Genomic DNA, 27,316 nt, shown 5'->3' on the forward strand with positions numbered 1-27,316 from the left:
TGGGCCATTTCCAGCACAAATCCAGGTTTTCTCACCCTCCACCCCCCCACACAAATTCACTCTCCTGCTGGTGCTAGCCCATCCAAAGTGACAACTCTTTACATAATCAAGTCGGGCTATTTTCCTGCATAGATCAAGGTTTTCTCACATCTCCCCCACCCCCATACACACACAAACTCACTCTCCTGCTGGTAATAGCTCATCTAAACTGACCACTCTTCAGGTTTAAATCCAAGTTAAACCAGAACATCTGGGGGGGGGGTAGGAAAAAACAAGAGGAAACAGGCTACCTTGCATAATGACTTAGCCACTCCCAGTCTCTATTTAAGCCTAAATTAATAGTATCCAATTTGCAAATGAATTCCAATTCAGCAGTTTCTCGCTGGAGTCTGGATTTGAAGTTTTTTTGTTTTAAGATAGCGACCTTCATGTCTGTGATTGCGTGACCAGAGAGATTGAAGTGTTCTCCGACTGGTTTATGAATGTTATAATTCTTGACATCTGATTTGTGTCCATTTATTCTTTTACGTAGAGACTGTCCAGTTTGACCAATGTACATGGCAGAGGGGCATTGCTGGCACATGATGGCATATATCACATTGGTGGATGTGCAGGTGAACGAGCCTCTGATAGTGTGGCTGATGTTATTAGGCCCTGTGATGGTGTCCCCTGAATAGATATGTGGGCACAATTGGCAACGGGCTTTGTTGCAAGGATAAGTTCCTGGGTTAGTGGTTCTGTTGTGTGGTATGTGGTTGTTGGTGAGTATTTGCTTCAGGTTGCGGGGCTGTCTGTAGGCAAGGACTGGCCTGTCTCCCAAGACTTGTGAGAGTGTTGGGTCATCCTTTAGGATAGGTTGTAGATCCTTAATAATGCGTTGGAGGGGTTTTAGTTGGGGGCTGAAGGTGACGGCTAGTGGCGTTCTGTTATTTTCTTTGTTAGGCCTGTCCTGTAGTAGGTAACTTCTGGGAACTCTTCTGGCTCTATCAATCTGTTTCTTTACTTCTGCAGGTGGGTATTGTAGTTGTAAGAAAGCTTGACAGAGATCTTGTAGGTGTTTGTCTCTGTCTGAGGGGTTGGAGCAAATGCGGTTGTATCGCAGAGCTTGGCTGTAGACGATGGATCGTGTGGTGTGGTCAGGGTGAAAGCTGGAGGCATGCAGGTAGGAATAGCGGTCAGTAGGTTTCCGGTATAGGGTGGTGTTTATGTGGCCATTGTTAATTAGCACTGTAGTGTCCAGGAAGTGGATCTACAACTACAATACCCACCTGCAGAAGTAAAGAAACAGATTGATGGAGCCAGAAGAGTTCCCAGAAGTTACCTACTACAGGACAGGCCTAACAAAGAAAATAACAGAACGCCACTAGCCGTCACCTTCAGCCCGCAACTAAAACCCCTCCAACGCATTATTAAGGATCTACAACCTATCCTAAAGGATGACCCAACACTCTCACAAGTCTTGGGAGACAGGCCAGTCCTTGCCTACAGACAGCCCCGCAACCTGAAGCAAATACTCACCAACAACCACATACCACACAACAGAACCACTAACCCAGGAACTTATCCTTGCAACAAAGCCCGTTGCCAATTGTGCCCACATATCTATTCAGGGGACACCATCACAGGGCCTAATAACATCAGCCACACTATCAGAGGCTCGTTCACCTGCACATCCACCAATGTGATATATGCCATCATGTGCCAGCAATGCCCCTCTGCCATGTACATTGGTCAAACTGGACAGTCTCTACGTAAAAGAATAAATGGACACAAATCAGATGTCAAGAATTATAACATTCATAAACCAGTCGGAGAACACTTCAATCTCTCTGGTCACGCAATCACAGACATGAAGGTCGCTATCTTAAAACAAAAAAACTTCAAATCCAGACTCCAGCGAGAAACTGCTGAATTGGAATTCATTTGCAAATTGGATACTATTAATTTAGGCTTAAATAGAGACTGGGAGTGGCTAAGTCATTATGCAAGGTAGCCTGTTTCCTCTTGTTTTTTCCTACCCCCCCCCCCCGATGTTCTGGTTTAACTTGGATTTAAACCTGAAGAGTGGTCAGTTTAGATGAGCTATTACCAGCAGGAGAGTGAGTTTGTGTGTGTATGGGGGTGGGGGAGATGTGAGAAAACCTTGATCTATGCAGGAAATAGCCCGACTTGATTATGTAAAGAGTTGTCACTTTGGATGGGCTAGCACCAGCAGGAGAGTGAATTTGTGTGGGGGGGTGGAGGGTGAGAAAACCTGGATTTGTGCTGGAAATGGCCCACCTGTTGATCACTTTAGATAAGCTATTACCAGCAGGACAGTGGGGTGGGAGGAGGTATTGTTTCATATTCTCTGTGTGTATATAAAGTCTGCTGCAGTTTCCACGGTAAACATCTGATGAAGTGAGCTGTAGCTCACGAAAGCTCATGCTCAAATAAATTGGTTAGTCTCTAAGGTGCCACAAGTACTCCTTTTCTTTTTGCGAATACAGACTAACACGGCTGTTCCTCTGAAAGTCTAACTAAGACATTCAATACACAGGGAAGTGAAGTTAGCACAATAGCTATTCCACACAAACTCCCCTTGTGGACACTTTTATTCTGCACTCACAGTACCTTTTTTGCAATTTAGGAATAGCTCTTGCACTTTAAATTTGCACCCGACCTTATTCTGCACTTACTTCCTCAAAAATAGTAGTGTTCATCCTCTCAAGTTGAACTGTTGAAATTGTTTAGGTATCTTAGTGGTTGTTTACACTTGAAAGTTAATTTGGATTAACCTGGAGTGTAAATTTAAAGCACAATAGCTGTTCTAAATAACTCCATCTATTTTAGATAAATACCGTAATAGGGAATGGACAGACTATCAATATTCAACCTCATTGCTGTGAAAAGTGATTCCTCTTCCCAGATACTTGACATATTAATTTTGGCAACATTTGTTATACCTCATGCTGCTCTATGTGCTGATAGTAAGTAATAGTTTGGGATCGTTTTGGCAAATAGTAAATAGAGCAAGATTTGCATTTTTATTTGGGGGGTGTATTTGCCTGCTCCTCTTTCCACTTACTCTCCCCACCCACCTTCAATTCCCACTCCCATTTCTTCACATTCTCTGTTGCTGTGCTTTGCGATGATCACTGACAGGATCCCTCCCCTTCCGTCCCCTCGGAACTGACCAGAGTCGTGGGGAGGGAGCAGCTGTTTAATCCTCTGGATGCAGACCAGGGCGCATCGCATCCTATAATGCGAGCTGGGCCATTGGCTGCACTGGGCTAGGCTGGGCGCACGCGTGATTGGAATGTGGTGGTATTGGCTCCGGCTCCAGTGCAGCCAGTGGGTGCGGGCGGAGACGGGGCTCTGGAGACGGAATGGAGGCGCAGCCGGCTTCGGAGATGGGGTAGGTGAAACTGGGAGGGCACGGCACGCCGGCCGAGCCATGCTGGGCTGTAATATTCAGTGTCTCTGTTTGTTGCTGTGCAGTGCGTGTGCCTCTCCGGGCTGCTGCGGGGAGTGGAGCCTGTTTTATCCCAGCTGCTGCAGCGAGGAGCTCTGGATGGTTTCCTGTGGTTCTGATCAGTGTGTTTGACAGGAGAGGAGGAGGCGGTGGCGACGGCGAGCTGGGGAAGGGAGAAGAAAGGGGCTTTTGTAGCTAGAAAATAGGGTGCTTTTTTTTAAAAGGTTTGTTGACATAGAAAAGAGGAAAAAACAGTATCTAAGGAAACGGGCAAAGGGCAACAAAGAATGTAGCAGATTTCTTTGCGAGGAGGAATGAGAGCTTGAGCTCATTGAAGTCGTCGTCCTCCTGCCGCAGCAGCCGTGGCTGCCAGAGAAAGGGACACAAAGCAGGGAAGGAGATGCCTTGATGTGAATCTAACAGCTCCACAATGAAGGCATTCTGGAGGGAGGATGAGGCAGGTATTGCAGAGCATGGCATTCTCTTGCACTTTTTAAATGTTAAAATTTTGCTTTTGTGTGAATCTGCAAAAGCCACCTCAGGGTATTACAGATAGGTGTCTTTGTTAGTGACAGGACGTGGTAGTGGCTTATTCTGCAGTTGACTGCAGCAGCTTTTGCTCCTCTGCTGAAAAAGGAGAAAGCTGCAGAGGGATGAGAGGCTGTGCTGCACTGCTACGCCCAAAAATGCATTTAAAGCATAAGGTTCGGTGGCCAATTGCGACCCATGTAGCAGCAGAAATATTGAGGGATATTTTTTAAATAATGAAAAATAAGAAAGTGTATATTTGAACATCAGAACACACTGACTTGTTAAAAATTTATTTAACATTACAATGAGATGCTCAGATCAGTGAATTTAACCTGAATACTCTTGGAAATCTTAATAAATTATGTATGAAGCAGTGGTCCTTTCTCTCTCTTTGTCAGACACAGCTTTTATTCTAGTAATTAGGTCATCAGTAACCAAATCGCTTTTAGTTTTGCAAAAATATAAAATAGTTTTTTAGAAGGTGAACAAGATATTGAATAACTTGAATCAGTATTTAAAATTTACTGTTTGAAATTAGTTGAATTTTAATCTGAGTTGTCTGTCATCTTTGGACTTCAAATATAAGCCATAGGCAGCATTTTTCATTTACAGGAGCTTGTTTTTCTTAAGGGATCAGCAAGACAAAATTTGTGGTGTTTAATTTGGGTATTTATACATTCAAAGATACTTTTTTTTAAGTATATTTTGTATTCTTCCAGTTTGTACAGATATATTTTCAGTAAACTCTCTGTTATGCATATGTGGATAGTGTACTTTAGAATTACTTAATTTTATATTTTGAATAGCATTTTTTCCCCCACCCCAATGAGCAGAGATGGTACTTGTTCTATTGCTTCTAAATCAGTTTTTGTGGTTGAAAATGCTTCTTAATGTTCTTTCTGCTTAACATATTAATAAACAGTGAAGTTTTCTGTCAAATCCAATAGTCGGTAGACTTCCGATTATTTCATCAGTGTAATGAAGTCTCATGAAGCACTTAATCTTCCTTTTTAAACTGCCTGTAATATACACACTAAAAGTAGTTAGCTGGAAGAGGACTCTTAAATATTTTTAATGAGGCTACTAAGAACCTCCTAAAGTGCCTGCCAATAAATTTACTTTTATTTTTGTTAAATGTAAGGTTTCTAGCACCAATACTGAATGACACACCGAATGAAAGCATAATAGTAATGGGATCTGATAGGAAGCTTTTTAGCTTAATGAACCCCTGTCTGAAAAAAACTATAAACCTTAATTTTTTACACACTGTAAATTAGCTTGAGTATAGATCTCAGGCTTCCTATCCGATGATGGGATATATTTTAGCTGGGTTAATATGTTAAAACATAAGCTGAGGATTTATAAAACGGTAGTGTAATTGGAATCAGCAGTTAAACACCATACCAAAGGTGTTTGTTGTACAAAACTGAAAGTGGATTTTAGTTGCTTAATCTATCAAGATACTAGTAATCCTAATGATTCAAAGACACTTTTCCTTTATTCCCTGAGAGATACAACACTATGGGGATGTTTCTTGCTTGAATTATTATTATTATTTTTTAAACCGTACACGAGCTGTTTTGTACACCTGGCTAAGTAGTTTCCATTTCCAACAGTGGGACAGTTTCTAGTAGTGTCATGAGTAAAAGACAGTTAGTAAATGTAGGCCCCAATTCCACAAATAATGACTCTCTGCATGGAGTGATGGACCGTATTTGTGAATCATATTTCTAAAAGGATGCATTTTGTGAGCAACCTCATAGGACAAGTGTAAATTCAAGGCAAACCTTCATGTTTATAGTCAAAAAGCATGATTCATAGCTCATGGTGGAACTTCAGTATAATTCAGAGTAGTCTGGGAAATAAATAGATCTAATTGACCTCTTTGGTCTACGACTACTTATTGTGGGGTTTATATTTCTGTTAAATATTCCATCAACTCAACTGTATTAATATTTTAATCAAGTTGATTACTTTTTCATGAATTTAATGAAAACTAACTTCTGCATCCTTGGGGGTGTAGCTTTAAGTAGGTCATGCTGGTAGGAAACCGGGAGATTAATATTGTCAAAAAGACTGAAGATGAGCTCTGCATAAGCTCAAAAGTTTCTCTTTCATCAACGGAAGTCAGTCCAATAAAAGATATTACCTCGCCTACTTATCACTCTAAAAAAGACTCAGACTTCCAGCTGGTTGTATTTTTTAAGATTCATAGTGTTGTGTGTGAACAGATGCTAACATACTTCCTTGAAGACTAATGGTTTCCCATTCTCTTTAGGTGTTGGCTGAAGATGATACTAATGGGTCACCATAGTGTGAAAAAAGATTAAGGGTGATACAGTACAGACCCTTAATACTTGATATTTTAAAATGTTTTTGTATTGTCCAATTTTTTTAAATGTTTGTGACTGAAATTGATGTTTTCAGTTACAAATGAGCCTTTTATGGATATTAATACCTAGGACTTTTAAATAATCATTTTTCAAAAGTCAAATAAATAGAAGGTTGCAAGAAATAAATAACAAGGCATACATAGAGAAGGCTAATGACCCATGAGTAATTTAGCCAAAATGATGATTAAGAATGAGTGTACATATTTGTGAATCACCCTTGGTCCAGTATAGTTTGGTTCAGATGCTGTCTGAACTACTTTGTGTTAAATGGAGACTCATCTAAGGGCAGATTTTCTTATTTTCAAGGACTGAGTACAGTGGGACTAACAAGCTAGGGAACTTCCCAACCCAAAATTCTAAAGCAAAGAATATTTTTTTTTCTTGGGCTGCTAATGAAAGCTGAAGTTAACGTGCCTGTATATAACTTGTTCAATTTCATGACTTTTAATTTTCCTACTTTATTTTTTGCTAGTAATATGATAATTTTCAGGATCTATAGGTGATATTTTGTAAGAATCGAACTGTGCTTTCTTCTAAGACCAGAACAGATTTTAAAATAAGATTCCCCTACCCATGACAAGCAAGGGAATTCAGAGTTAAAACCAAACTGCCCTTGGTGTGGTCCCATGCTCCAGTATTTGAGGAGCGCAGTGAACATAGCTCATCCATTTTTCTGAGATCTTGTTGAGAAAGCAAGTTTTGGCTAAGAGGAACCGCCCTGAAGACTGATTTTGCTGTTATGCTGTACCTGAGGTCTGGCCAGGAGCAGCTGCTCCAAAGACAGTTGCTGCTAGGGGATAGTGTGTGGAGTTCTAGGCTACAGTAGGATACTTTCCAAGGTCTCACATGCTAACTTTTGGGATTGGCATAAATACAGGCCATCTTTAAATAATGGCACTCTATAATTTTATGTAGTAAGTACTAATATGTTAATGATCCAGAATCATGGTCAGGTCACTGTATGGTGTAAGGCAGGACATACCCTGGACTGGATCCTTTTGCCTGGATGTGTTCATAAATATGAGAGACTCCTCTCTACAGGGTTAAGACCACTTCCTTCTGCAAGCCGAAGTAACTCTTACCTTTACAAGACCAGAGGAAACCATTGTCCTGGTGTGCTCCCAAAAACTCTTGGTCTTTGCTAAATTCCAAAATTTAATCATAAAAGCTCAAATCAGCCAAGAGACCAAAGAATAGAAGTCTTAGCAAGACACTACAACAGTCTCTCATTACTGCTATATTTACTTCAGCACTGAAGTGCTCTCCCTCACTTCATAGTTCACACAGATTGCATTAATTCTGTCACTAACTGTGGCAAAAAAACAACAACAACCAGGAAGGAAGAATGTAGTCTGATACAGATGAGGACACAATTCTATAAGCTTATGCCTTTCTAAAGGAAGCAATGAGTACCCTGGAAAAAAATTTTGGACTATACGCTGATTCTGTACTTTGTCCACTCAAACCTCAAACGTAGCAGCCCTTGCTGTTAGGAATTGTCATCTCATTTCATGGTTTACCAAGAATGAAGTAGGGGGACCGAGATTGAGACCAGAAACATAGTGCATTCTTTCCAAGGATTTGGTCCATTCACAAGTAGTAGTCAAAGAAGCTGATGGCAGTCAGGGCTGGCACCTCTAACTCTGACCCATGCCTTCCTATGTGTTTTTTTTTTTTTTTAAAGTAGGCAACACAAAGGACCCCTCAGTAATGAGATTGTCAGCACCTCTTTTGATATGGGAAATCTACCCCCCTCCACAATCCAGTAATCCAAACAATTCTTTAAAAAGCACTGCTTGATGTTTGAGACCTTGCATGAGTTCCTGCCCAGTGTTTAACCAAAAAAAGAAGCTTACGCAAGCTAATTGACAAAGTCTCCAATGCCACCTGTTGGCTGCCATTATCCTGGATTCTTCTCTCAGGCTTCAGGTCAAGGCACAGGACAAACACCGCACTTGTTGCTTTGGTGAATGACCACCTCCTGTCCACATACAATGGACGTATCTCTATTTACCTTGCAGAACTATTTTATCATTTGATACCATTGATAGTTATATATTCCTGTTCTGCTTCTAATAGCCTCCAGGGATAAACTGATATACCCTGAAATGACTCAGATATGTCCTCTTGCACTAAACCCAGAGGGTCATTACAGGCATAGTCCCCTGAGGACTCTGCAACTAAGGTTCAGACCCCTCTTCATAATGAGACAAATGGTGAGATAAACAGTGTGAAGTGCCAGCCATATCTATCCTTTGCATTAGATATAAACAGAGCACTGTCTTCTAGCTTCCAGTGGAAATCAGTACCTGGATAAAGAGCAGCTGGCTAAATCTGAGCCCAGACAAGGGTGAGGTGAAGCCGATAGGAAGAGGGAAGTACTTTGGAGAACTTGCCTCTCTGCTGAAGAGGCCATACTAATCTATGCATGCATGAACTTCGAGCTTGATTATTGCAGTCTGTTTTATCTAGGAAAGAAGCCACATGTAATTAAAAAGCATCAGCTGGTATGGACTGTGTGAACACATCTTTTTATCAGCCCGGTCTCCTAATAATAGATCACTTGGTGTATTGCTTTCTGAGCTGGCTACCCAGGCCCTGATCCAAAGCATTTGAGAAGTCTAGTTCAAGGTACATGTCCTGATATTCAAAGTACTCCATGGAATTAGCCTTCGCTTCTTGAGCTGTTATATCTTCCTCCATAGCTATGATAGCTATTTTTCATCAGAGCAATGAAAATGTTGAACAATAGGAAGAGGCTTGTGAGTTGAGAAGAACTAATTTTTACAGGGGTTGGACCTAGAATATGGGATTTACCTCTGCAGGAAATACGCACTACGTTAAAATCAAAGTGCCTGATTCCAGTGATAAGGGCGTTCAGTAACTTTTTCAGAAGGGACTGAGCAGCTTACAGGAACAAGCTATATGTGTAAAACTCTTTTTTTTTTTTGGACTTTGGCAAGTTCAACACACATAACCAGCCAAACAAAAACTAATCAAAATATTTCTCCTGTCCTGCGTTTGTTTTTATTTTAAAATATTTTGGAAGCACTCCTGATAGATACTGTGTTGATGAGGGCTAAGTAAACACTTAAAAAAAGAGTGATATGTTTGCTATGTGAAGCTACTTTGAGAGAAAAATGGAGTACTGTGGCCCAGAAAAAATTCTTTCTATCGCAAACTTTAAATACCAAATCAACTTTTTAGGTTAAAACAAACTTTTTGGTGTCTTAACACTGACTATGCATATAGCAATTTTCCTAACCCTTCTTGTGTGTTTACCAGTTGATAAATGTTTTCTTACTTCTCGGAACAAACACATAGCTTGAAATTTTATAATAAACTATTAAACTCTTAATTTAAAAAAAAATCTAAAAGAAAATGTCGTAAAGGAAATCCCAACTATTCAGTAATTTTACATCCGAGTGTCTCCCTGGTTACTGCTTTTAATATGAAAGTTGTATTTGACAGTTCAATATTGCTTCATGGGTGCTTAATATATATTCGACCTTTGAAATGTAGTATTCCAAAATGTAGCCATGACCTGAAATGCAAGAGAAAAACCAAGAGCATGGAAATATTTTTAAGAAGCAGATATTTAAATGTTTACATGTCTATCAGCAAAGAGCAATTTGACTTCAATCCTATGAATATTCTACTATCCTCTCCTGTTTAACCTCACCATCTCCAAATTAACAGAATTGGGGACAATCTTTAACAGAAATAAAATGCTGGAAATACGGAGCTATACATCTTAGACCAGTACAATTGCTGATAAATGTCCTACTTCCCCCCCATTCTTTATCTCTTCCCGCCTCCCCCCTTTTCCTTCCTCTACCCTCTGCTCTTTCATTTTTCCTCTTCTGTCACTGATTCCTGCTCTCCTGTATGCCCACCACCTGCCCTGTTGACTCAATCCTCTTCCAGCTGCTGACTTCCCTTACTTCTACCCTTATTCTCTTTCTTACTTCCCAGATGAGGTTTATTCATTCTCCTTTAGCCAGTGCCTGTCACAATACAAGCATACCATAGTCCTTCCATTCTCAATAAACTGTTCTGCAGTTTCCCCCTTTTTCAAATACTGACTCATCTCCTGCCTTCATCTTTAGGCTCATCAGAATGTGCTTTTTGTAAAAGCTGCCTCAGGTTTCTCCAACTTCATCGTGGATCTCATCTCATGTAATCTGGCTTCTGCCCTTTCTGTTCTAGTGAAATTGCTTACATGTAGGTCTCTGAGTTCTTACTAGCCAGATAGAAGAACCCATACTTCATTGTTATCCTTCTTTACTTTCTGTTGCTTTTGAAACTGCTGATCCTTCTTGTTATCTTGTCCTTCCTTGGCTTTCATAACTTACCTTTTAGATCTCTTCCCTCTCTGAACATCCCTTCAGTATCATGTTCTACTTTCTGTGGGCAATCCCACAGTGCTCTGTCCTAGATCTCCTTTTCTCTCTCAACCCTCCTGTTAAGGGTCTCATTCACTTGCACAGTTTCAGCTTGTACCTTTATGCAGATGACTCTCAAATCTACCTCTCCAGTTTTTCCTGGTAGTCTCTTTCAAATCCTGCATCTCAGGCTGTGTTTTTGATCTCTCCTATTGTCTCACCATAAGTGTCACGTGGACAAAACTGAATTTTTTCCCAAGCCCTCCCCACTGTCTCATTTCTCTGTCGCTGTTGACTACGTCACTCTCCTCACTGTCACTTAAATCCAGAATCTGGGTGTCCATTTTTACACTTTGCTCTATTGTCCCATAAATCTGGGCAATGTCTCTGTCTTGCTGCTGCCTCCACATCACTAAATTCCAACCTAGTCTCTCAGTACACTCGTCTGAAACTCTTTCATCGGGCCTATTGTATCCTGTCTTTATGATTACAACCACTGCCTCTTTAGTTTCCTTGATACCTGCATCACAGCCCCTTCCCCTCCAGTCAAAATATAGCTGCCAAGGTCGTCATCTTAGTGCTGATAATTGAATCCCTCCACTGACTCCCCCTTTTTCCCACCACATCAAATTCAAAATGTGTTCTTGCCTTCAGGCCCTTTCTGTTTCTGGCCCTCTCTGATTGCTACTGTATCTTATCAAGTTGCTCTCCACTCTCCTAACTTTCTGAACTGGTGCTCTCATCTACTTGCTGCTTTACTTCTCTGAGATGCATCTTTGTGCTTTCCTCCATACCACTGCTTACTTACAAAACACCTCCAAAAACCATAATTAAATTAGCCATGTTCTCTTTCTTCAGATCCTTCCTCAAGACCCTTCAACAGTGGTTCATATCTTTGGTCACTACCACGATACAAATATTTTTGTAGTAGCAATCTCTCTTGTGTGTTTGTTCTTCCTGTTGGTCTTTCTTCTGTCATAGAAAGAATTTTTAAAAATTCATTTACAACAGGTGATATTCCAAATCCTATTTGTGTCCTTACCTTTTCTGTTCCTTCTGTGCCACCTCCCACTGCTTACGTAGCTCTCAAACATGAGGTCTGATCTGTTGTGCAACACACATTGCAGAGTGAAACTAGCCTGTAGGGTGCAAAGAAAAGGAAAGGAAGACACAGGAGCGTCATTTGCATGGAAATGATTAAGTGGACGTGATATAAGATACATAAAGGACTGATGCGTGTTGGCAATATGATATAAAGAAACACACTTTTCTCTCCCATGTGGTAATTTAATCATGAAGGAAACCTGACATCTTATTTTTATTTACAGTAAGGACAATATAGGGACAATACTTAATTTTTAAGCTTCTGGGAAGGTAGTCTAATTATTTTTTGTAAATACCTGGTCCTATATATAGGGAACACTGCTCTCCATTACCATATTCTTCCTTCATGTGAAAAATGGCTACTAATTTTAACTCCCTTATTAAGGTAGACTCAACCATACTGTGTGCTTGTGGATCTATATACAATATTGTATATATTGTATTGTATCACTTGTCTCCTATATTGTACATACCCCATGCAAGAAATTGCATGTGATTGTGTAATTACTGTCTTTCAATTCATATAACCTATAAAGAGGCTTTTGTGTGTAATGTAATAGTTTTTTAATAAAAGAAAAAACAAACAATTCCATCACCTGATACTTTATCAGATCCCATTTCCTCTACTAGGCATGGAGTACTAGTCCCGTTTTACAGACACCTTAGCAAAGCTGCATGATTTTGGCATATTCAGTTTGAGAGGCAATGTAGCTAACTGATTGAGGCTTGGATCCACAATACTAGAGGCCAGAGTTCAAATCCCCATTCTGCCAAAAGTTACCTTGTGTGACACTTGAAATCATCTGTTCTTTCATCTGTGAGATTAAGGAATACTTGCTTGCCTCTTTGATAATGCTAGTCTGTGAAAGAGGTGAGACTAGAACTAGATGGGTAGTCTTCTGACTCCTAACCCAGTGATCGTTCCCTTGAACTGTAGGGTGTTTTGATGGATGGCAGAAGAAGGGAAGGTGGCTTGATCTGTTTTGCCTATGTCCCTTCTGGAAATCTAGCTCATGCTTATCATAGATAGAGGAAACAAAAGGCTTAACAGGGCCTAGGAGAATGGGCTGTGCATTTGGAATTAAGAGCCTTTAACAAGTTGTTGTGCTTATGCAATTAATGATTTTCTGTGATTTACAATCTGGTCAGATTTTCTGGGGGACAGTGAAAGGCACTGCTGTGACTTCAGGAATATCTGTCAAATTTATGTTTTCTACTCCAAATCATGGAGGATTTAGAACTGTACAAGTTTCTTTAATTTAGAAAAACTATCTTGACAGAGCCTTGGCTGGGATGATTTAGTTGGTGTTGGTCCTGCTTTGAGCAGGGGATTGGACTAGATGACCACCTGAGGTCTCTTCCAACCCTAATATTCTATGATTCTATCATCTTTTTACTAATCTTGTTCTCTGAAATAGCTGTACATTTTTGTTCAAGCTTTCTCAAAATTCAACCCAAATAAGAAAAATTTCAACCTGAATAGTTAGTTCATCAGTTATAAGCAACTGAAAACAAAGGGTTACAATGGAAAGTGTTGGCCAGCCTTAACTACAGGGATCATTACTAATCCACCTATAATGTCATATATGAAATTTCATATTTTAGATTAAACAAGTTGTGTTTTAATTTGACATTCTGTAACATTTTGTTGCCTCTGGATTCTGACAAGGCCAAGACTTATGTATTCTCAACATGTTACATTGAAAAATTTGAAGCCATTGGTAACAAAAGTAGTTGTTTAGGCTGATAAATCACTAAAGGAGTTTAAAGAAATATTTTTATGAAACCAAAATTCAGAGCTCCTGGTGTATCCCAGACTGTCATGACTGGGCTGCTTAAACAGAACCTATTCAGATTACAATATATTGAATGTTACTTGATTTCCGACAAAAAAAAAGAATTGACTAATGCAGACTCATAAGATTTCATAGGAGTCAATTGTTTTTGTTTCTATCTATTAGGATTTCAATCTAAAAAATCCTCTAAGTTACAGGTTATAGAGTTCCTTGACAATTCTTTTACTATTCTACACTGACAATTGTAGAAGTCCTTATTCAGATCTAACGCTGTATACATCTAAAGCAGTGCTGCTGAAGAATCTTCAGTTTAGTGCCGGACAAAAAAAATCTGACTTCTGAAGACCTTTGTTTAGCTGTCTGAATTATGCAAAGTGGTCATTCTGCATGGAAGCAGACTGTCAGAAGGAACACTGTTGTGGTTTTATGTTGCTAGGAGAATTCTGCAGTAAAATGGAGCACTTCCAGAGCGATGACTAAATATTAAGGAAATGAGACAGTTTGATGGAAAGAGAGACACGGTGTTAATCACTGTTTAGTTTGTATACTATCTTTCATATAAAATCTCCCTGTACTGTTTTATTAATTGTACACAGATACAGCAAAAGGGAATAGTGTGGTCACAAAATGACTTGGGTGGCAAGTTGGGAGTAGAATCTAAAAGTAGCTAGCAAAAGCAAGAGAAGAGTTGGGAGGAAAATCTGCTGATCTAAACTGGAGAGAATGAAGGCATGAATAACAGTGAGCAGATGGAGAATAGTAATAACATGTTCTTAGTGCTTCATCCATAGATCCCAAAGTGTTTAACAAAGGGAGATAAGTATCGTTAGACCTGTTTTACAGACTGGGAAACAGAGAGAGAGGTGAAATGACTGACATCAGGTCAGCGCTAGAGCCAACAATAGAATTTAGGTCTTCTGAGTCCCAATCCAGTGCCCTGTCCACTGCATCATGAGTAGATAATATGGGCAATATTATGGAGGTTACGGTAGTTCTTGAAGAAATTGTTGATGTGATGAAAGGAGATTGCCCGTTTCTGGGACATGTGGTAAAAGCCACAGATGGTTGAAATGGTAGTAGAGAAGATGTTACTGAAAATATGATTAAAAGACCTCAGACTTAAATACTCAGCTAGAGGAAGCTGGAACAGGAGTTCATTGGTGAAAAAGATACATGGAAATAGGCACAAAGTGTAGTATTTCATTCTGGGTCATATATTGTCCTCATCACTGTAGTATCTGGGAGTGTTCCAGAGTGCATTAAGTGACATGACTAACATCTGTCACATGTGGTTCATTCTTTCTCATATAATTTCCCCCACGTGGAGTGGATGAATGTAGTGTAGTTTTTTTAATAGGGACACACTGGTAGGTATTCTATTATCAATGCCAACATTAAAAAAGCTTGCACTTGAAATGGAAGGTGGGGATGTCTGATAGTCCTTAGTTCCTGTGAGAGTTCATTCCAAAGTCTGGACCAGTCCCCAGGAAGGCTCTGGTGTCTACAATACGCCTTTTTACCTTTGTGATATACAGTTCTGTTGTGCCTGAGGGGCAGTTTTGTGAACCACTGTTTCATCTGAGATTTGGATGATCTTTTTAGGTATCTTGAGCCCAGGCCATTGAGCACCTTGACGATGGGGATCAAGATCTTGAACTTAGCTGTGTTCTCTGGGAAGCCAGTGTAGAGAATATGTAGGACAAGTTTGATAAGCTCACTGTAGCCCGTGTTGCTAAAGAGATGTGCTCCTGTTTTTCTGTACTAGTTGCAATTTCCTAAGGGCTAATGGCTGCATGCCCAGGAATATTGAATTGCTGTGGTTAGATGGGAGGTGACAAAGCTGTGTATTATTGAGGCCAGGTCATCGTCTGCCAGATTGGAATAGTTTCCCTGCCAACCAGAGGTGATAGAAAGCATTACTCATGGGTGCTGCTATGTAAGAGCTTAGTGTCAATGAGCAATCCAGGAGTACTACTAAACTGCAGATGGATCAGAGAGGAGAAAGTGGTAAATATATTTTTCCATTTCAGCTTGTTAGTATTAGAAGGCTGAGACCAGTCCTTGAAGGACTCTGTGGATTATGGATTTTGATTGTAATGGATTTAGTTTTAAATGGTCTGCAAAAATAATTTTCTTATTTCTGGTTGACTTAGGCTTTCTTAATAAAAATCCTTACCTCAGATTGCTTAATTTCAGTTTGATATTTTTAATGATCTCTGAACCAATAAGCATTTCTTTGACTTTATACTAAATTGAGAAATCTGTGCAGTAGCTCACAGCTGTTCCACTAATGTTGCTTCACTTTCTAAATTAAAGATCATGAAAATTTGAAATACTCCAGTAACTTCTGGTAGTTCTGCTCTGGACATAGCAATTTAACGTTATTAGAGTGCTTGGCATTTTTAAATGCCTAAATTTGGAAATAATTGGGGCCTGGGATGTATGTAGCAACTTAGTTTTTAGACTGTTGCAAATTTTGTTTAAAAGGGTTCTGTAAAACAATGTACTCTGTATTTTTGTGTGTATTTTTTCTGATTAACAAATAATCACAACAAAACATTTTACACATCTGCAGGATTGTGGTCTCTGTGATGACAGATTACAGACAAGATATAAAACTGAAGAACGGCACAGGTTACAGCGGTTATGCATTGGCCTCAGGTTACAATATGTATTTTTGGTGGCATAAGGGTTTGTTGTATTAAAATTTGAAATATGGACATTCAATTTTGTATAAAATGCTAAAGAGAATGAGTTTTAGGAATGATTTGAGAGAGACTAAAATGGAGGCTGTATAAAAATGTCATTTTACACAAAAAGTTGGGATGGCTGGGAACACTAACATTGAATTTTAAAGCACGCTAAAATTTTTTAAAAAAATTATTGTCCTATAATCTTTACTAAAAACCAAAACAATCAGTCTTGCACAGAATCATTTTGCTTATTGTAAACTACTCAGATTAATTTCTTAAGTAATTCTAACCTGCCAGCAGTAGATTCTCACATCCTTTACCTAAATGTCATCTCACAAAGTTCATATCCAGTTCATTTTCTCTGCAGCCAATTAAAAATGCCTAGAAATCATAGCATGATAGTAAGCAGAGGATATCCCTTCCCAGTGTGCCACCCTTTCTCTACCCTTCCTGCTTCTCCCCTCCCCCCCCCCCCCGCACCCTCCAATTAGGGCTGACGAAGACTTTCAAGAACACAAAGTAATGACAACACAGTTTTTATGGTGTATTTAACAGTTGGGCTTTCTTAAACTCTTGTATGGAGATACGATAAAAAGTCAATGTAAAATATCTACATATATTCTAATTTCTTTTATGATGTAAAAGCAAATGTGTTATTTAATAGGATTAATATGTAGTTGATGCATCCTAGTTAACACTTCTGCTGTGATAAATCTAAGCTTTATTTATGGGCCCCTTCCAAATTCATGGTCCATTTTGGTCAATTCCACGGTCATGGGATTTTAAAAATAATAAATTTCATCATTTCAGATATTTAAATCTGAAATTTCATGGTTGTGTAATTGTAGGGATCCTGATCCAAAAAGGAGTTGTGTATGGGGGAGTCAACAGGTTTATTGTAGGAGGGGTTGAAGTGCTGCTACCCTAACTCCTGCGCTGCTGTTGGCAGTGGCGTTGCCTTCAGAGCTGGGCAGCTGGAGAGTGACAGCTGAAGGCTGAGCTGACGCCAGCAGCAGCGCAGAAGTAAGGATGGCATGGTATGGTATTGCCACCCTTATTTCTGTGCTGCTGCTTGCAGAGCTGGGCCCTCGGTCAGCAGCTACCTCTCTCCAGCTGCCCAGCTCTGAAGGCAGCGCAGAAGTAAGGTTGGAAATACTGCAGCCCCCAAAAATAAACTTGGGACCCCACCCATTTCGGTCAGGACCTCCAATTTGAGAAATGTTGGTCTCCCCCGTGAAATCTGGTCTTTGCTGTGCTTTTACCCTATACAGATTTCACAGGGGTGGGGAGGGAAACAGATGTCACGGTCCTTGACATGTTTTTCATGGTCGTGAATTTGGTAGGGCCCTATTTATTTAATATTCATACTCATTGTAAAGTATTTTGAATTATGATAAGAATTAAAGCCAAACCAGATGTATTTGACTGAACTGTTGTAACCTTATATTGTCTGCATTCCTATGTGAAGATTAGGTATTTAAATAATTGTTTCAGTTATAGAAACCATTTTACAAAATTAATTTTTTCTTTCTTTTTAATAATGAAAATATTTTTCAGTTCACTTAACTCAGGGAAACAGATAAATATTGACATAGTGTATAGGTAGACAACAGGCAGTTAAATTGATTTTGCTTGTTTGAAGTACTCTAGGGGGCACACCATCCAAGCAGCACAAAACTTGTTTCATAACTTCGTCCTTCATATAATTTCTGCATCCTTTCATATAAAATTTGATCTGTGGACCAAACTTTGAAGATCTCATTCTGTTTCTATTTATTTGGAGAGTCCAACTGGAAGACTACTACTTAAGAGTAAGAACAGCTAGTTCCTGTACTGGGTAATAGAGAAGGGGTCGGCAACCTTTCAGAATTGGTGTGCTGAGTCTTCATTTATTCACTTTAATTTAAGGTTTCGCGTGCCAGTAATACATTTTAACGTTTTTAGAAGGTCTCTATAAGTCTATATATTATATAACTAAACTATTGTCGTATGTAAAGTAAACAAGGTTTTCAAAATGTTTAAGAAGCTTCATTTAAAATTTAAATTAAAATGCTGATCTTATGCTGCTGTCCCGCTCAACCAACTGTCAGCCTGGGGTTCCGTTCACCTAGGCCGGCCGCAGGCTGAGCGGGGCCCTGGCTGGCAAGGGGCTGCAGCCAGAACCCCAGACCGGCAGCGGGCTGAGTGGGGCCAGCGGCCAGGACCTCAGACCGGCAGCGGGCTGAGCGGCTCAGCCTGCTGCCGGTCTGGGGTTCCGTCCGCCGGCTCCTGCCAGCCAGGGTCCTGGCTGCTGGCCCCACTCAGCCCACTGCCGATCTGGGATCCCGGACCTGCCCACATAGAGTGGGGTACCTTCCTTCTCCCTGGTTCTAGCCCATTCTCTTCCTCTCTCTCTCTGCACTGAGCTGAGGGTAGGAGTGCACAGGGTTGGGGTGTAGGGTCTGGCCAGGAGCTAGAATGAGGGAGGGGGCTCGAGGTTGGGGCAGGAGGTTTGGGGGTGGAGTGCTTACCTGGGCAGCTCCCATTTGGTGTGAGGGGTGGGAATGTAGGGGGTGCAAGAGTCAGGACATGGGGTGTGGGGGAGCTGGGTATGTGTGGGGGGGTTCAGGAGTCAGGGCTGGGGGCATGTGAGGGGGTGCAGGAGTCAGGGCAAGAGCTGTGGGGAGGGCTGGGTATGTGTGTGGGGGTGCTGGAGTCAGGGTGGGGTCGTAGGAGGTGCAGGGGTCAGGGCAGAGGGCTGGGGGTGTGGGCTGGGGTCGTGGGGGTGCTCCCAGCCCCCTGCCCTGAGCGGCTCATGGCAGGGGGCTGGAGGGGATATGCCCTGATTCCACCCCACGGCCCCATCCCCATCTCTTCTCCACTTCCTCCCCGGAGCAGTGAGCGCGCTGTGGCTCTGCTTCTCCCTGTTGCTGGCAAGGGCCATCAGCTGATTGGCAGCAGTGAGGGAGAGGAGAAGAGGCAGGAACCCAGCATGCTGGGGGAAGAGGCGGGGCGGGGGGGAGCTTGCCTGCTCTGCAGCAGCAGCTGGCAGGACCAAGCTTCTTCACGCTGCCGGGGGTGGGGGGCGTGGAGGGGCAGAGAAGAGTGGGCCCAGGCGGGCAGGATTTTTAATGGCATGCTCCTGCATGCCAGGGTCCCAGCCTGGGTTCGGCAGCGGGCTGAGCGGGGCTGGTAGCTGGGACTCGGCAGGCAGCAGCGTGCCATTAAAAATCGGCTTGCGTGCATGCTGTCTTTGGCACGTGTGCCATAGGTTGCCGACCCCTGTAATAAGAGCTTTATAACTTGTCTAAAGTCTGGTCATGGTACCTTGCAGTGGTTGTGGGGGCAACCTTCAAAGTATGAACCAGTGCATTGTTACCTGCCTGAATTTGCAGCCACTCTCAAGCAATAGCTTAATTCTGTGACTGTGGAATTTGACATTTTTCTCAGATGCTACTGAATTCAGCATTTCTTCCATGAAACGTGCTGTTAGGAGGCCTCTGAAACTTTTTTTTTTTTTGTTGCCCTGCCCTTCTAGAACCAGGTAAAACCACCTGTTGCTCTCCAGCTTTCCTCACAAAAGGAATTAATTGGATTTCAGTGCCTATTCCTTGCACTGTGCACTGGAGCTAGGTGCTGGGGAGCTGGGATTTTGAGCTACAGGGCAGCTTACATTCAGAGAAATGAAAGCTCCCCTTTCCCTGATGCACATGCAAGAGAGAGACATTCTAAGACAGGCAAGAGATACAAATATATTAGTGTGCTATATTGTCAATGGAATAAATTAATGTTGCCACTGAATTTGGTTGTTGCAGTGATATTAAGTCCTATTGTGCTGTGGAGGACCTGAGACACGGGGTATTAGTAAGAGGGAGAAGTTACAGTATAGAAGAAGAATTATTAAACTCTTGGGGAGAGAGAGACTGGATGATCAGGGTTTGTGTGCTAACCAGGAACCTGGGAAACCCAGATTCAATTCCCTGTTGTGTCCCAGGCTACTTGTTTGATCTATTTCTTCTACTACTACTAGTGTAGAGAGCTTTGTGTCTCTGTGCTGTAGTTTCTCCATCCTCCATCTCCTTTTATAAAGTGCTTTGAAATTTACAGAAGAAAAGCACTGTACATTTAATATTAAAAGACCTGAAAAATGGAGTAAAGGTGAACGGAAAGGTAATTGTTAATGGACTGTAGGCATTAAAAATATTTTATAGACATTTTCATTAGAGAAAAATATACTCAGCCCCCTTAAGTGGGTGTGGGGAGAAGGGGGTTGTTTTTTTTGGAAGACATGGCTGTGGAGCTATTTCTCACTCTGGTGAGAAGGTTTAGAGCTTCAGCTAGTAGGTGATAGGAATATTTTTGAAGCCCTGTGTCAAAAAAATGGCATCTATTGTATCCAAGTGTCGCTCCTGCAGAATAGACATGAAGAGAAGTGATCCTTAAATGGTCTGCAAGTTTTCTTATTGTGTTAGGAGTATAACTGGCACGTCCAGAGAGACATGCCAGTTTTCGGTACTTTTCGTCTTCCTCTGCAGCATGGGGCACGGATCACTTGTAGATTTAAACTAGTGTAAATGTTGGATTCACTGTAACTTTAAGTCTTTAAATCATGATTTGAGGACTTCAGGTTACGGGTCTATTACAGGAGTGGATGGATGAGGTTCTGTGGTGAGCAATGTGCAGGAGGTCAGACTAGATCGGGGCGGGCAAACTTTTTGGCCTGAGGGCCACATCCAAAATTGTGTGGAGGGCCAGTTAGGGGAGGCTGTGTCTCCCCAAACAGTGAGGTGTGGCCCGGCCTCTGCCTTCTGTCTGACCCCCCTCCCCCGCTTCTCTCCCCCGATGGCTCCCCGGGGACTCCTACTCCATCCACTGCCCCCTATCCCTTGACCACCCCCTACCGCCCCATCCAACCCCCCCTCATTCCTGACTGCCCCCCAGAACCCCTGCCCCATCCAACCCCCCTATTCCCTGCCCTCTGACCACCCTGACCCCTATCCATACCCCCGCCCCCTGACCACCACGCCCAACTCCTCTGCCCTCTATCCAACCCCCTCTGCCCCCTTACTGCGCTGCCTGGAGCACTGGCGGCGCTACAGCCGTGCCGCCCAGAGCACCGGGTCAGGTTGCGGCTCTGCAGCTGCGCTGCCTGTCCGCCCAGAGCCTTGTGCTGGTGGCATGGTGCACTGAAGCTGCAGGGGAGGGGGGACAGCGGGGAAGGGGCCGGGGGCGACCCTCCCAGGCCAGGGGGTCAGGGGCCAGGCAGGAGGGTCCCACAGGCCGTAGTTTGCCCACCTCTGGACTAGATCATGATGGTCCCTTCTGGCCGTAAAGTCTGAGTCTATGATTATACTAGAAAAATTTGTAGTTCTGTTACCTCATTGAGCTGACTCTTGGTTGTCTGTTTTCTCAGAGGTTTTGGGCCCCCTGCAACAGAGGAGAAAGTGAATTGCTTGGGATTATAGGTTTTGGGGGATCATAACCGAGCCTTGGTTTTTCCTGATCGTGGAATTCACAGAAAAAGGTGGCTAACAATATTGTCAACACTGAAGATTCATGAGATTTGGCTTAAAAATCATGAATTTAAAAATAAAATGTAGAGTTCTTTTTATTTGCTTTTTGGCTTTTAAGACTTTACGTTACTCGTTTCACATTTTAAAGCTTTTCTCTACCTCTAAAAGCATATTTTTAAAAATCATAAAAGCTGAGGTTCTCATGTAAGAACTTGACTCCAGTAGCTAGAGCTTGAAGCAAAACACTAAATATTGCCAGACTGATAAAAATCACAAAGTTGGCAACACTGGTGTTAATCAGGCTGTAACATTTTTCTTTTTTCCAACTGCTAAATTTGGTACTGGTCTGATTAGCTTAGCTGTATTTTTTCAGATTTGAAAGCAAAGATCTTAACCACAGTTGCAAACAGTGTTGGGCCAGGCATCATCTGGTTCAGCCTGCTCCTAAGGACAAGAGGATCTCTCTCACTTTATAGGTCACTGTATAGGGTTTCTATAAATGTCATTTTACTTTTTCAGTGAACAGGAAGTGATCATGCAAGGAGGAACTGTGCCTTCAGCATATTTCTGCCCTCACTTCCATGTGGCCTTGGTTTGCAAGACACACTGGGGTCTTGATGTATATTTTTGGAAATTTGATCTTATGTTTAATGCTTGGGAAGTCCCTATAGTTTTTTCTATAAATGAATTCTGAATTAGGGATGATGGTTTCTAGACTAAGGGACTCTTCTTTTTCTTAGGTTTGTTTTAAGGAATTATTTCCACCTTGCTGAGGAAAAAGGCATAGCTATTTTGTCCGGTATTTTAGTGGCTCCATGTCTCCCCTGCATATACATACAATAACCCTCTGTTTGTGTGTGGACTGGTATGAGAGTTTCTTCACACAAGATTTTACAGAAATATAGGAGCAAGCTAATAAATATCAGTGTCTCTAAAATGGAGAAATTTGGAAACTGAAAAAATGTGAATAGTAGAATTGAGTGAGAACCAGATTTTCTGTTTCATGGGAAATTCTACAAGTTCAAAAAAAAAAAATCATTCCAGAAAAGAACAAACCAAAATTTTTCAGAATTTCCTGTGACAGGAAATATTTATCAAGTGTTTTCATGTCTATCAAAATGTTTTGTTCTGGTTTTGATTTTTTTAAAATTAAAGTCAATTTTTCATTTAGAAATTTATTTTATATTATAGTGTTCTGTTCCAAAATGTCAAAACAGAATGTTTGGCCCTTATCAAAATGCATTCCTTCCCCCCCAATGAAAATTACGCACTTCCACAAAACCCTCAGCTTTCAATGAATCTTCAGTTTTTTGAGAACCCACACTCTTCAATTTTTATATTGGCTTTCTGGTTAATAGCAACAATTTGAGGCAATTAAACAAAATTGGACAGCTGAAGTCAATTTTTAAATTCAGCTCTGAGGCTTGCTGGCTCAGTTGAATTAATCTGAGAGCAGAATGGGGAAAAGCAAGCTTCAAATTAACCATGTGCTGCATTCCCCTCTTAACTTGGTTACTTGAGAGCATTCAGTACCTAGTCCTGCCACTGAGGGACTTTCCGAAAGGAAAAAATAAATCTGATTTTATTACTGTGTTTTAGGGGTGGAACTTTTCCCCCTTTCATTTGATAAAGTGACCCCACAGTATGTTATGTCCAAAGACACATTAAAGGCTAATATCGTTTACTGGATTTGGGACTGATTATATTAAAACATATAGCCAATTTGAGTTGCATTTAATCTACCTGGTTTACAACCTGTTTCAGATTTCACTGAGTTTTGGTATATTGAACAATCTTTTATTTTTTTTTACTTTCTTTGTGATAAATATCACAAAAGGTACATTGCCTTTTTAAAAAGCTTTCATGATTAGAACTTTACTGATTTTAACACCCCTACCCCAAAAAAACCCCAAACAAACTCTGAGCTCATTTTTTATTTAAGAATCTTTTAATTAGGGTTATCCACTTACCATTCTTCCACTCTGTTCAGATCCTCTCATCTTCCATTTTTTCTCCATTGAATTCTGGGGATGTTATAACTCTTTTATGCAACTAGTCCCACCTACTTCAAGGAGACTACATGCTTGAGTAAAGACCATCAGCATGAGCAAGACTGGCAGAGTCTGACCTTTGGTTTCATATTCATTACTCTCCCTCTCACCACTGACCAACCCAGTTTATAAAATAAATAAATAAAATCTGATGCAGATGCTCAATACTCATAATACCACTACCTGTTGATTAAATTTAAAATGCAGTTCTTTAATAAACAGATGGCAAGGTGAGGTATCTGTCTTCCTGACATTTCAAAGGTGCAGCAAATGATCAATTAAATTTGCCACCTGGTGTAATCGTATAACCTGAAATGGACACTGAGATGCTGTTGACGTTACAAGCCTTAAAGACTGATAAAATACTGTTGTAGAAATTAGAGATGGAGAAGTCCATAGATCTAGTCCAGTGTAGGATTAGTGTGGGATTGCTCACTGTAGCTATAGAAAGAAACGGAACACTGCAGTTATTAGTTGTATTTCTTAGGTAGGCAGGTAGTTAACAAATAAATGAAATGTGTAAAACGAATGTAAAATGGGGGAGTGTGTGCACAGTTTTATATAAATATTGATATGTTCACGTAACATCACATACGATAATCAAACAACCTATTACCATCAATGAAATGTGTAAAACGAATGTAAAATGGGAGAGTGTGTGCACAGTTTTATATAAATATTGATATGTTCACGTAACATCACATACGATAATCAAACAACCTATTTACCATCACTCTGCCTTTTAGGTAGAATTAACTTTTTATCAACACAGACTCCATTGAGCAGAGCTAATGATTTCAGAGTGCCTTAATTTCTCCAGAATGGAGCCTCATTCCTAATGTGAGCACAGCATGGAAGAAATTTGAGATTTTTCTGGGACACGCTTGCACCCTCTCACTGCATCAGTTCCTCAAATGATTCATTCCCTTCTTAGCCCAGCTTCTTGAATGAGGTGAGATGATTGGGATGTGAAAGTTTGCTTCCTAAAATCAGAGGGTAAGAAGGTTTATCAGATAGCGTCTATGTACTTTTATTCCTATTCCTCTGATCATCAGTGTGGGCTTTGTTTTCATCGAGTGAACTAAATAAACTTAGGTCGATTAGAGAGACTTTTCAAAGTGTATACTGGAAATTTACAACAAATTAGTTTTTTAGGTGGTCTTGGGTACAGTTCTGAAGGTACTGAATAGTTTGCAGACTGTACATGTATGCAGTGTATTCAAGACAAGATTTTAAATCTGAAATTTTAGATTTAAGGCAATTCCCAAAGTAGCACAGTCATGACTAGAAGATGAATATACCAACTTCTAAGCCTTCTATATTTCTCTTTTGATTTGTGGGTTTAATGTCTTATGACATATTCAGATAGGAAATTCTTTCTGTAAGGTTGACAAGGTGATGATATGATGTGTGCATGTATGAAATGTTAAGCCTGGTATTTTTCTGCTGAATGGCAGATGATTAAGAGATTAACTCTCATTGTGAAATATATCAAATTTGACCAACGTATTTACATTACTTCATACTACTGAATGTTAGTTGCACAATTCTTACTGTGTGCTAACTATTAAAGTCATCATAGGACACAATTTGCTTGAGGTTTTGCAATATAATTATTACAAAATGGCAGAAAAACGTGCATTTGGATACGTGAATGGCAGTGGTGCTATCTTGGGCTGGAATCACAAATATCATTACTTTCCCACAAATGAAGATTACTGACCAATCCATGTAGATTTGCTAGTGGTATTGTTAATTCGTACTATTTCAATTACAGCTTCTGTTGATAAAAATGTTAGTAATAACAATATAATCAACCTTTTATTTTGTCATTTCTTACCTTTCCTGCTCTCTTCCTCCCTATTTTCTATGTGTAATATCTTAATTTTAAAAATAATCAGTTATTTCTGCTGCTGTGCAATCAGATCACACATAGTGTTGGAAATATATTGCAGGTCTCTAGAAGTACAGACTGCTACAGTTGCAAAACCTCTCTGTTGGGACCGCTGCTACATTTGATACTGTTTTAAGATGTTTTGTGTTAAGTCTCTTGAATATTTATATTTGTTATCCTTTGACCTACAGTCTCCATAAGCCTGATCTTGAGAGGTGCTGGTCACCCAGAAATCCCAGTGGCTTCCTGAGATTTGTAGGTGATGAATGTCTTTCAGGAACAGTTTATAAATGCTTATTGATTGTTCTAAAAATGAGCTGTTAATAAGTCTTTACTCAGGTCATACACAAAGAGCAAAGAATATTATCCTAATGGCTTTCATACCACCTTGGCCACATCTTTCCTCTTGTTGCTTACATTGCACAGTGATGAGCATGATGTAAATATTTAGGTAATTGCCAATTTACTTGTCAACGCCTTGTGTGTAATGTGGAGCCTTCCCTGATGTCAGTAAGTCTTCCTAAGACTTAGAGCATTTTTTCCTTTCACTTACTTTACTTTTTGTCCTCACAAAACTAAGACACAAAAACATTCTCCCATACTTTCTCTCCTTCTTGTTTGTGTTTAACTTCTTGTACAGCAGCCATGGTAATGGATATTGCATCATATATCTAAATAAATATTTCCTGATCAATTTATTTATGTATTTTTAAGATTAGCAGATATAAAACTTCTAACAACTTGTCTTTCCTTCTTCCTTGAATTTGTCATACTGATTATAAATTTAGTAATTTAATAAATGTTCATATTAAACTTTAGAAACTGGGGAAGAGAAGAGAGGTAGAATTGCCTCAAAGTTCACAATGCTTTTTTTCTGAAACACTTGGACTAAAAATCTGTGGTTTTTTTAGGTTCAGGGGTAGCCCAGGATGGCTGCAGCTTCGTATGATCAGTTGTTAAAGCAAGTTGAGGCGCTAAAGATGGAGAACTCAAACCTACGACAAGAACTAGAGGACAACTCAAATCATCTTACAAAACTGGAAACTGAGGCATCTAATATGAAGGTATTAAGAGTGTTCCTGTGTACAGGGAAGCTTTTGATGTAACCTTTTGTTTTGGAATATTTCTGTATGAACATTTTAAGGGTTATTAGATGCTTAGGGATCTTATGTGGTTTTAGATTCCGACAAAAATCCTCTTGCAATATCTTTAAAGAAGTGTATTGATCAAGTCTAATTTCTTTCAAGAAAGTTTTCATTAAGAAAATAAAAACAATTTCAAAACTGTTTTTAGAACCATCTTCCAGTTTTTGATATCCTCTTATATTCTGGTGTGTATTAATGATTACTGCCTTTTTTCTGCGACAGTACTTCCTAGCAGGAAGTCTAGTCTGATGACATAGTTTGACAAATATAGTTAAGATTAAGACCAACTTTCTATTTATAGTGCTACTGTTCAAAGTGCTCTAAAATATTTATGACGAATCGGATTGTCTTGAAATTGTGTACCTCAGAGGTGAAATT

At 40.4% G+C, this 27,316-nt stretch overlaps 1 protein-coding gene across 8 annotated transcripts in view; it reads left to right on the forward strand.

Annotated features, from left to right (window-relative positions):
* Positions 1–27,316, forward strand: part of APC (APC regulator of Wnt signaling pathway) — a 202,977-nt gene that overhangs the window by 26,844 nt on the left and 148,817 nt on the right. For 2 of the 8 annotated variants that reach the window (XM_048849762.2, XM_075128607.1), the window contains exons 1-2: positions 3,244–3,397; positions 26,705–26,857. The exons of 1 other annotated variant lie outside the window; for it this stretch is intronic. In XM_048849762.2, the coding sequence (XP_048705719.1) occupies positions 26,723–26,857 (135 nt within the window). In that variant the 5' untranslated portion in view covers positions 3,244–3,397; positions 26,705–26,722. Of the gene's footprint in view, positions 1–3,217; positions 3,398–3,700; positions 3,916–26,704; positions 26,858–27,316 lie in introns of those variants that run through there. 5 more of the 8 variants (XM_048849761.2, XM_048849763.2, XM_048849766.2 and 2 more) reach the window with 4 other exon arrangements.

This window comes from Caretta caretta, chromosome 5 (genome assembly GCF_965140235.1).
Source record: "Caretta caretta isolate rCarCar2 chromosome 5, rCarCar1.hap1, whole genome shotgun sequence".
Classification (NCBI taxonomy): Eukaryota; Metazoa; Chordata; order Testudines; family Cheloniidae; genus Caretta; species Caretta caretta.